Genomic DNA, 12282 nt, shown 5'->3' with positions numbered 1-12282 from the left:
ACATCTTAATCATTAGTCTATCAGATAGCCTAATGGTTAAAATGTTGGCTTCTTATTCGAATTGTCAGGGGTTCGTTTTCAGGCACGCAGCCATAGACGCAGCTTTAACTTGGCGGAGTTATGTGCGTAATTTAAAGAATTAAGGAAAATATCGCGAGGAAATCTGCCTGCCTGACAGTTCTCCATAATATTCTCAAAGGTGTATGAAAAGTTTTTGTCAAGTCAAACATCAAGGCACCTAATTAAAATTAATTAATTCAAAGGAATTAAGCAATAAGGCCGCCTTTGCTCACAATTGTTTTTTTCTGTTTTCTACCTTCTGTGTTATTCGTTTACGTGTTTTTGTGTGTAATAAAAACTTCTATCTATCTATCTAGCTACCAAGGTCTACACAATAATCTGATTCCAATCCAATCCGATTCTTTTTGATTATTGTGAGCACATCACTATTTCTAAGTTCGTCTGGGATAGTATATTTAGGCAAAAGACAGACAAAATCCTATTATCAGCGTCTATTCAAAGCTTACTAATAAGTATAAAGAAACGAAAATCTAATATACTTACTCCGATCGTCTGACACTGAAAGTTTAAATTTATGCTTATACGTTTAATTTGAATGTCGTAGACGTCCCCAAATGGCGATTTGGAGATAAATTGGGAATGGAAAAGTTGGAAACTTTTGATTCTGCATCAGCGAGGGCCCTGGGAGTGACAGCCCAAAGTTCGGACGAGTCAAGACCCTTCAAGAAGATCCGAGCCTTAATTTAATAACATGAAAACTCTTGGTATGTCGCTTACACGAGCCGTTTGACATTCCAAAGACCTATTTCAATACCTACTCTGAATATTTTGAATGGAACAATGTTACTATTGCTTTCTTTACAACTAGCATTTCACAAAATTTTATAATTACGGCGACATTACCAAGCTTGCGGTGAAAACTTAGAGAAGGCTCACCCAATAAGAAGAATGGCGTGCAAGTGAGAAGGCCTATGGACAATGGATTAATAAGGGCTAAGAGAGAACAAGTGTAAATTAAAAATTTATAATACCCCCGACAAGTGAATGTTACAGTAATAACAAGAAAAAAGCTGAAAACTTTCAAACGGCTGAACCGATTTTCTTCAATTATAGCTAAGAAAAAAAAAAAAAAAATAACTTATACATATGCACTTTTAACGTTAGAACTCTAGCAACCACAGAGAAATTATTAGAATTAATAAATGCTACCGAAAAAATAAAATTCGACATACTGGGCCTCTCAGAAACTAGAAGACAGGGGTGCAACATAGAAGAATACGACAAACACATACTTTGTTATTCAGGAGAAAGAAAAGGACATTATGGGGTGGGTTTTTTGATTCAAAAAAAGCACAAACAAAATATACACAGTTTTCGGGGTTTTTCTGATAGAGTGGCAATGCTTCAATTAAAAATTAACAATAACTTAATTTCACTAATACAAGTATATGCACCGACGACGGATGCAGATGATCTGGAAGTAGATACTTTCTATACCACCCTAAAAAAAGCTCAGAACGAGGCTGGGAAAAAATGTATTATCATGGGAGACTTTAATTCTAAAATTGGAATACCAAGCCAATTAGAACGACGTATACTGGGTAAATATGGACTAGGAAAAAGAAACAAGAGGGGAGAAATTCTGATAAGCTATGCATATGAAAATAATCTCTCAGTAATGAATTCCTTTTATGAAATGAGATCTGATTCCAGGTGGACTTGGTGTTCGCCTGATGGGAAAACAAGGAACGAAATTGACTTTGTCTTAACAGATATTCCAAAGATAATTCATAACATCGAAATCTTGAACCAAGTACCATACCCATCGGATCACAGGCTAGTTAGAGCAACTGTCTCTCTCGATTCCGGTAAAAAAAGTAGAGCTCTCTTTTCAAATAACAAAAAAATATTAAGACACGACGAAGAGATAGAGGCATATAGAAAGTATCTTGTAGAGCATAGTACAGATGTTGCTCTTGAATATGAAGACACAGTCCAAAGTTATTACAATAAAATAGAAAACTACATTAAAAATGGCATAAAATTCTCGAATAACGAAGTAAGAAGTATAGGTAGAAATATTATATCGGTAGAGACAAAAAATCTTATAAACAAGCGCCTAGAGCTTCAGAATACGTACCCAAAGACTCCTAAGATAAAAAAAGAACTGACAAAAATTTATAAAACTGTAAATAATAAAATTAAAGAAGATTATAAAAATTATAGATTTTCGGTAATAGAAAAATCCCTTCGAGAGAAACGTGGTATAAAGCGAGCCAATAGGGAACTTGAAATTTACAAAACATGGATACCTAGCTTGCAAGAGAAACAAAAAATCTCTACCAACCGAAAAGCTATTCTAGAGACAGCATCTAAATTCTATAAAAAGCTCTATGACACAAGCATGAATTCGGAAACGCACTTCATACACAACATAGAGAATGAAGGAAATACAATAAGAGAGGAGTGGCACGAACTTGACATACTCAATGCAATTAAACGCCTGAAAACCGAAAAAAGCACAGGTCCGGACAACATACCAAATGAGGCCATCAAATACGCTGCGGACATCTTGATAACCCCTATATATAAACTATTTAAATTAATAATAATTCAAGAGTCAGTCCCTCATCAATGGGTAGAATCACACATTACTCTACTATACAAAAAAGGAGATCCTAAAGATGTACAAAATTACCGCCCAATAAGCTTGATGTGCAGTCTTTATAAGCTTTTTTCTTCTTGTCTGCTCAGTAAAATAAGCGACCAGATTGACTTAAACCAACCCAAGGAACAAGCTGGCTTCCGCAAGGGTTTTTCCACAATGGACCACATCCATACGGTAGAGCAAATACTAGAAAAATACAAAGAAAAAAGAGCATCTCTATATGTAGCATTTATTGACTATAAAAAAGCGTTCGATACAATTTTCCATACATGCATATGGGATGCCCTCAAAGACTGCAAAATAAACAGTAATTATATAAATATAATAAAGGATATTTATAAAAGGAGTAAGAGTAGAGTAAAGTTGGAAACAATTGGACCGCCATTTGAAATAAATAGAGGCGTCAAACAAGGAGATCCTCTTTCTCCAAAAATATTTATAGCAGTATTAGAATCAATTTTCAAAACTCTACATTGGGAAAATTTGGGCATAAAAATCAAAGGTTCCTCTCTAACACACTTAAGATTTGCAGATGATCTAGTGATTTTCGCCGAAAATAGTAGGGACATGCAATACATGGTAAAGACTCTACATGAAGCCAGCCTAAGATTCGGCTTGGAAATGAACGAAGGGAAAACAAAAGTTATGACAAACGCAAACCAATTTCCCATTTATGTGGGCGAAAACATCCTAGAGTATGTGGAAAAATACATCTACCTAGGAAAGCAAATATCTTTTAAGCCACATTGTAATGCCGAAGAGGTGGAAAGAAGAATAACAATGGCCTGGAATAAGTACTGGTCGATGAAAGAAATTTTTAAAAATCTATTGCCAGTAACTCTCAAAAAAATTGCCATGGACTCTTGCGTGCTTCCGTGCCTTACCTACGGCGCTCAAACCTGGGTTTTTACCAAAAATATAAAAAACAAAATAAGAGTATGTCAACGAGCTATGGAGCGCAGTCTCTTAAATATTAAAAAAATTCAAAAATTTAAGGCATCAGATATAAGAGAAGAAACAAATATGATAGATTTCCTAAAACATGCTCTCTCATTAAAGTGGAAATGGGCCGGCCATATTGCGAGACTGCAGGACGAGAGATGGACTCAAAAAGTCACTACGTGGATCGGACCTCAAGGCAAAAGAAGACGTGGAAGACCTAACTCTAGATGGGCAGATGATATCATATCCGTTGCGGGCAGAGACTGGAAGGAGTTGGCAAAAAATAGGAAAAACTGGTCAGTTTTGGAGGAGGCCTACACCCAAGAGGGTTTCTCATCTTCACACTAACAGATATATATGTATATTAATAAACATGTAAACATAATTAAAAAAAAAGAAAAAAAAAATCAAGTAGAAAGAGATAGAATAATAGAGAGATAAATTACAGAATAAGAATAATAGTAAAAGAAATTAAATTGAAAATCATTTGAAATAAATTCAATAATAAATAATAATTATACTCTCTATTGTACTACTCTATTGTATGTTTAATGTAATTTGACATAGATGAATTGAATTGTTGTAATGTAATTTGACATAACTAGATAAATTGAATTGTTGTAATGTAATTTGACATAGATAAATTTTTGTTTATAAAAAGAATGTAAATTATTGTAAGATTAGTAATCGGTTTTAATGTACATATTATAAACAGTAATTACTGAATAGGAATACTTAATAAGACTTAGTAAAATAAATTGAATTAAAATGTAATTTTAAACAATATCTATAATAACTTTAGGTATACTACTTTATATTATTCTAAAAATGTAATTTAGTTTTTGTAATTTTTTGTTTATCTAAAAGCTGTAAGATTAGTTATAATTGTTTAATATGATGTTGTTTATAACGACTAGTGTAAATTATATTGTAAAATAACCAAATGTGAAATGAAGAGAGAAAAATAAAAGGCTTATTATTATTATTATTATAGCTAAGAACACTCTCGATCAAGCCACCTTTCAAAAAAAAAAAAACTAAATTAAAATCGGTTCATTCGATTAGGAGCTACGACGCCACAGACAGATATACAGATACACAGAAACACACGTCAAACTTATAACCCAAAAAGAGGGGTGCTTTTTGGGTCGGGGGTTAAAAAGAAGAAAATATTTTATAATTTTTATGATAGTGTTTAAACTAATGGTTGTGATAGCCTATTAGTTAGGACGTCCGCCTCCTAATCGGCGGTCGGCGGTTCGATCCCGGGCACCCACCTCTGAATTTTCGGAGTTATGTGCGTTTTAAATAATTAAATATCACTTGTTTAACGGTGAAGGAAAACATCGTAAGGAAATCATAATGTTCTCAAAGGTGTGTGAAGTCTGCCAATCCGCACTTGGCCAGTATGGTAGACTATGGCCACTCTCTCACTCTGAGAGGAGAACCCGTACCCTCTGTAGTGAGCCGGTGATGGGTTGATCATTATGATGATGAATCGTTAGATATTAATATCAGACCTAGGTGCGTTTGGAACTCTCGTAGCTTTAGTTTTAAGTTTACGTAATTAATTTTCACCACTATAGGTAATATGATCTTATAAATGTAACAATTCTGACCATCAAAAAGAGTAAAATGTTCTCTTCTTATAGTACCTAGTGCCACACCAGCACAATGCACTTCGCCAATGTCACGTAGAATGCAAGAGCCACAGAGCAGACAGTTTAAAAAAATGCGATACAAGATTCAAGTTTAATGAATAAATGATTTGACTTTGACTCAATAAAAAGCACCGCCCAGTGGCACTCACCAGCAACACCCCAAAAGTTAATTTTTCTAAAGCCCTTAATTATAATATAAGGACAATCTATTACAAGCTGTCACGAACATAAATCTTTGGGGCCACACTTTTTGCATGCCAATGATTCCAGAATAAATTGGAATTGAATTTCGGACACTAGGTTCGTTAATTCGCATTCAGAGAGCGGTTATCAAATCAGAGAACAGGCCCGAAGGATGGGACTGAATAAAAATGAACCTATGTATTTTCAATATATTAATTTGGGATTTTGTAGTACTTTAAAATTCATTTCAGAATCTGGGACATATTCCTAAAGATACAATAAAATATTTAAACATTATTACTACTACACTAACTAATACAATAAGACATTATAAAGTTATAGCCTAAGATCACTCTCGATCGAGCCACCTTTCAAATAAAAAAAAACTAAATTAAAATCGGTTCATTAATTTAGGAGCTACGATGCCACAGACAGATACACAGATACACACGTCAAACTTATAACACTCCTCTTTTTAGGTCGGGGGTTAACAATTGGAAAGAATGAAAATACTTTTATTTTTGAAAGCTGTGCCACACATTACCAGTTATAGGTACTTAATTTTAGGGTTAGGTTATCCCGGCGCCTCTAATATTTAACCTATTCTTTAAAATTCTAATTATTGTGTAGTTAGCATCTTTTTGTAACGTAGACGTCACAACCGTAGGATTTCAAGAATTGCACAAAAGTGAAACCGGGGTAAACCAGTCATATTTTCTCGCACAATGTGAACTTATTACGGGATAACAAGTGTAAATTAAAAATTTATAACACCCCCGACAAGTGAAGGTTACAGTAACTAGGAAAGACCTGATAACTTTCAAACGGCTGAACCGATTTTCTTGGACTATTCCGCGCCTACGATCCAAATATCTGAGTTTTCCAAAACATCATTTTCAAATAAATAATTATGTATCTAGGCAACGTCCATCTTGACAGCTTGACATTTGTCAATTGACATATTATTATGAACCTAACGGTTATCTAACCTTCTTTTCTACAAAAAAACTAGAAAAGAGCTGATAACTCTTAAACGGCTGAACCAATTTTTTTGGATTATAGCTAAGAACACTCTCGATCAAGCCACCTTTCAAACAAAAAAAAGTAAATTAAAATCGGTTCATTCGTTTAGGCGCTACGATGCCACAGACAGATACACAGATACACAGATACACAGATACACACGTCAAACTTATAACACCCCTCTTTTTGGGTCGGGGGTTAAAAAGAAACGCCCGTCGGCTTCAAACGCTCGAATACCATTCTCCTACTTGTTCAGAGCCCTTTGTAAAATCCAGTTTAAGAAATTAAATAAAAAAGTTTTCCTTGTTGCCGTATCTAATGTTTTTAATGCCTCTCTTATCAGTTTTGTCTGCCCCCAAATAATACTTTTACAAAGAAAAGCTTTTAATAATAAAATAAGAAACCGCGCAATTTAATAAACATTTTTTTTTCTTTTGAAGCAGTTAGGCTCAGGGCACATTAGTATGAAGCAACGTGCTTCCTGATTAAAATTTTCCAAACATTACCGAACTAATTTATCTCTACTCCATAAGATGAAAAGTATGAAGCAGGATGAAAAAAAAATAATAACAACAAGAAAGTTAATGACATAACTACCTACTTACATGAATAATATTCACGTAATGTGCAATTAAAGCTTATTTATCTTTAAAATTAATATTCTATTATTTATATAATTATTTTTTAATCTCTGGTCCGGCCTGGTGGTTGGCTTTTGCCATAGCTAGTTACCCCCCTACCTGTAAAAACGTGTCGCCAAGCAAGTTAGGGTTCTGGTATGAGGCTGTGTAGACACCAAGAGGTTCACACAAAAATCTATGAGTTTAATAAAAACTGGCATACTCAGGTTAACCCGCTTCCATCTAAACTGCATCATCACTTACTACCAGGTGAGATTGCAGTCAAGGGCTACATTGTATCTGAATAAAAAAAACCTGCGAAATCAAGTTGGTAAGTAGGAACTTACTTACATTAAAAAAAGTTTTATGTCTCATATTAAACAAATAAACTGTCGAGTTACGTCCTAACAAACCAGCAGGGCGATTCAGAACACTTCGATAACATAACGAATCGATTCGATTCGGTATCGATCTCGAATCGAACAAATTTTATCGTGCAATTCAGAACGTTCGAGAAAAGGATTCGATTCGATTTCGATTACGATACCGTTTTCGATAAGAAACATTGCGATTACATGTGCATTTATAAAGTATGTTATGTTACCAAAATTTTACTTCTTTTTAAATTCAAGTTAAACATTAAAAAATAACTTTTATTCATCTTGAAGGTAATTTAAGTCATTACTTAAAATGATAGCTTATTAAATTATTGATTTCGAGCGAAAAACATCGAAATGTACTAGTGAAGTTTTATTAAAGCTATCCTCGTAAATACAACACAAATGTCAAACATCAATTACGTCTGTCAATCAATGGCAAGTTTGGTTTTTTTTATTAACTGGTTTTACGGCTCTGGGTTCTAGCCTTTTTAAGCTCGGTATTGTGATTTTTGTCCGCTGGTTTTAGGGTTTTGTACCCGAAGGGCACCAACGGGACCCTATTACTAAGACTCCGCTGTCCGTCTGTCTGTCAGCGGGCTGTATCTCGTGAAGCGTAATAGGTAGAGAGTTGAAATTTTCACAAAATGTGTATTTCTTGCCGCTATAACAACAAATAATATTAAATTTCAAAGTTTCAAAACTGTTGTTTCTTGTACGATGGTACGAAACTAGGTGAACAAAAAGATATCGAATGCCCTATAGCTTTCGATAAGTAAACATCAAAAATTATCGGACGTTCGACAAATATTATTCGGTTAGGTTGTTGTGAATAGCGTTTGATAGTCGTAATCGAACGATATCTACGTCTGTTCGATTCGGTTTCGGTTTCGACAATTTCACTGTCGATTCGGTTATTCTGAATTGAAAATACATTTTATCGAACGACAACTTGCCGAATCGATCGACAATTATGTTATCGAAGGGTTCTGAATCGGCCTGCAGGTACGTTCATATTTCCAAAAGCAAAATGTGTTTTACAATGCACAATAATTAAGTACCCAACACAGAAACTAATTTGGTCATCACCAATTTACTAAACGACATATTGACTGTACGATTCTCTAAACAACCGAATACCGAAACCGAAACAAAATAGAAATTCTACACTAAACTGGGTCGGAATTTCACTAACTAGATTTTGCACAATAGAAGTCATATTCACGCTTGGAGATCTCGAATAATGGTCATATACGTCAAATTGACGTCGAACAACCAACAAGTTGTAAAGGATGCTGAAATACGATACAACTACCTACTAGTTTACTGGGACAATGCATTATGAACGTAAAATTAAGATGGTGCAATGCTTTTGATTGAAAAACAATCCATACTAATATTATACATGCGAAAGTTTGTCTGTCTGTCCGTTTGTCTACTACGTTTTCACGGCTCAACCGCTGAACCGATTTTAATGAAATTTGGTACAGACGTAGGATACATTTCGGGGAAGGACATAGGCTACTTTTTATCTTGGAAAAATAAACCATTTCTACGTGATTTAAAAAAAACTGAAAACTACGCGGGCGAAGCCGCGGGCATCCTTTAGTCACACTTCACACTAATATTATAAACGAGAAAGTTTGTGTGTGTGTGTGTGTGTGTGTATGTTTGTTACTCCTTCATGCAAAAAATACTGGACAGATTGGGCTGAAATTTAAAATGGAGATAGATTATACCCTGGATTAGCACATAGGCTACTTTTTATCCCGAAAAATCAAAGAGTTCCCACCGGAATTTTAATAAAACCTACATCCACGCGAACGAAGTCGCGGGCATCAGCTAGTATTAAATAAACCGGCTTCCAAAACCACGTCAAAGTAAAAAAATAATATTGTTTCTACACGTCGTGTATGTATGAATGAAGTCGGGCGAGCTTTTTCAAGTTTCTTTTATCATGCTCGCCTGACTTCATACTTACATACACGTGTGGAAACAAAAAGTTTTGGAAGTCGGTTTTTTAATTAATATTTTTTTTTATTTTAATCGTAGTCATTGCTTGGTACCTAAAATATCAATTCATCAGCAAAACTTTCAGGACAGGTAGTGATTTTTTAAGCATATTACATAATAATTTTCTATGTGTGATTGTGGTCAAAAGTGTGCCTACTTACAATTAAAAAACAAGTCTAAATTAAAAATTTATAACACCCCCGACAAGTGAAGGTTACAGTAACTAGAAAAGAGCTGATAACTTTCAAACGGCTGAACCGATTTTCTTGGATTATAGCTAAGAACACTCTCGATCAAGCCACCTTTCAAACAAAAAAAAAACTAAAATAAAATCGGTTCATTAGTTTAGGAGCTACGATGCCACAGACAGATACACACGTCAAACTTATCACACCCCTTTTTGGGTCGGGGGTTAAAAAAAATGTGCGTCACATAATAGCGTGGCTATTCAACAATGTCTAGTTTTGACGAGAACAAAGTATGTCATTATTACCCGAGGTTGTGGCGTCGTATTACGTTTCTAGACGGGTCTGCGGTTATCCTTGAAGATCCCTAATTATCTTTATTGTAATATCTCTAGCAGATGTCTCGGACTCTGTTCTAGCTAACATATTAAACGAGTAAGGAGATAGCTATGTACGTAAGGTACGTTAACCTTCTATATGTATATGTACCTATACAATCATGTTGGAAGTTCGTGTTTCGTTAAGATAATAATATTGTCATTATTATTGTACACGGTAAAACGTTTCGTTGGTCTAGATTTAGCTTGAGCTAAGTCTGAAAAGTTTTATTTACAGGCTTGATGACTGATTTACACTAACGGTAGGTAATGATGTAGCCTAGTCTAAGGTGGAAAGCTCCAGCCTAAATGGTGTCTGCCTATTCACTCATGACATTTTTGTCTGCATAATTATTATTCGTTTTAATTTAGTCGCTTTCTAAAGAAAGGGAATAACTTGTTTCTTTCATTTCCTGCGTGTGATCGGGCTAAATTGCTATATAAGTTAAGTAGAATATTTTTTAAGATTCGAGGGTAAGTTAATGATGATTGTAAATAATAAAGCGACATAGTCACTTAGTGACTAAGCTTTTCAATAAAGAGTTAAAAAAAAAGGGAATAACTTGAGCGAGAAATAGATATGATATAAGATCAATTATAATTATTGATGAAAAGCGATGAAACGACCTCCTATTCAAGATTCCGGGCCCGCACCACTAACTCTAATAAGTTATGTGCGCTTTTAGCTACGAATAAAAATGTATTATAGCTTTGAGCAATAAATCTTATTCGATTTAATGGTGAAAGAAAATATGTCACACTTGGCCAGCATGGTGGAATATGGCCAAACGCTTCTGAAAGCAGACCCGTGCTTGGCAATGAATGAGCCGGCATTGGGTTGATGATGTTGATGATGATGAGATTTGAACACGTTTCCGATTTCAGTCCGACCACTCCACAGTAGATTGAAGCTTCATTACAAAATCTCATCTAGTGACAAATTGCACCGAAAAGCTTTTAGCCTAAATCGGTCTGTTTATCTTTTTCAGCTCACTAATCGTCCTTTTGGCATAGTTTTTCTTCGAGGCCGTGTACTAGTTTCGAGATTTTATCAGCGTTTATTTACCTATCAGTCCTAAGGGCGACTTTTGTGTGATAGTGTTTTTCCCGTTGTAAGGGTAGAAAGAAAAATTAAAGTCATAAATTTTGAAGTCACTTTGAATCGGATAACACAAAGGTATCATGCTACCATTAATTTTGAAGGCAGACTTGAAAATGTAGATACCATTAGCTATATAAAAAAGATTTAGCCTTGGAGAGTAAGCCAACCCGACAGTTCCGACTATTATTAGTAACATCTGATGATAACTGTAAAAACCGAAATCTCGTTCTGTTAGTCGAGTTGTAATATGCGGAAGAATCTGGAAATCCATCGCTTTATTATGCTAAGAAACCCCTTACTATTATGTGATAAATGGAAATCGCGATCCTTAGTAAAGAGGAATACGATGCACATAAAGACTAATCGTGTGCCATTTCTAAACCGATTAAGGGTACTTACAGTACCAATAAATCATTAATTATAACGGGTTATTAACTGCTTTGTAAATTCAAATCAATAACATTTTCGATCTGAATGCGTTGTCATCTACATTTTTATTCTCAGTAAGTAACAATGTAACTTTGATGATGCCGTCTACATTCTGTAGACTGCGTTATCCTCAATATGGGGCCATGAGCTCCCTAATAATATGGTAATATGCTCCCTGATTCTTTTAACATACTGCTTTGGACGAACGTAAGCTTGTAGCATTCTTAGTAAATTGCTGAAATTGTCTCATTTTATAGAATAGAATTTAGTCTTTTTTTTTTACAAAAAGCTTTTTTACTGACAACAATTTGTGCTGTGCGAAAATAAAATTAAACCTGATGATATTGGTACCTACATTAGAATGGAGTCTAGTTTAAAATGTACCGAGTTGTAAGAAATAACTCTATATTTTACACACCCTGAAAGAGGATAAAATCAGAACTCTGAATGTAGGTACTTATATACGTAAAACTAAATACGTTAGAGCCCCACACTAGCGTTTTTTCAGCGTAGACGTTAGTCAAACGCGAGCGTTAACAATACGCGCGAGAGTCGCGAAGACTCCGCGTGATTACGTTATCATTTTTGTATTGTCATTAATAAAATGGATTCCGACGAAGAATTATTGAATGAGAAATATTGTTTACTTTACTGTTAAAAAAATTATTACGAAAATGAACG

The 12282-nt window shown here is 34.6% G+C and overlaps 2 protein-coding genes across 2 annotated transcripts in view; both read left to right on the top strand.

The window, feature by feature from the left end:
- Window positions 1-12282, top strand: part of LOC123873174 (G-protein coupled receptor moody) — a 103761-nt gene that overhangs the window by 9233 nt on the left and 82246 nt on the right. The gene's annotated exons all lie outside the window — the stretch shown is intronic.
- LOC123873453 lies at window positions 2426-3979 on the top strand. Its single transcript, XM_045918299.1, has 2 exons — window positions 2426-2863; window positions 3749-3979. Exons 1-2 carry the CDS (start codon window positions 2426-2428, stop codon window positions 3977-3979), a joined length of 669 nt encoding a protein of 222 aa, XP_045774255.1.

This window comes from Maniola jurtina, chromosome 16 (genome assembly GCF_905333055.1).
Source record: "Maniola jurtina chromosome 16, ilManJurt1.1, whole genome shotgun sequence".
Lineage (NCBI taxonomy): Eukaryota > Metazoa > Arthropoda > Insecta > Lepidoptera > Nymphalidae > Maniola > Maniola jurtina.
Note: the sequence above shows the minus strand (reverse complement) of the source record. Positions and strands in the feature narration are given on the sequence as shown.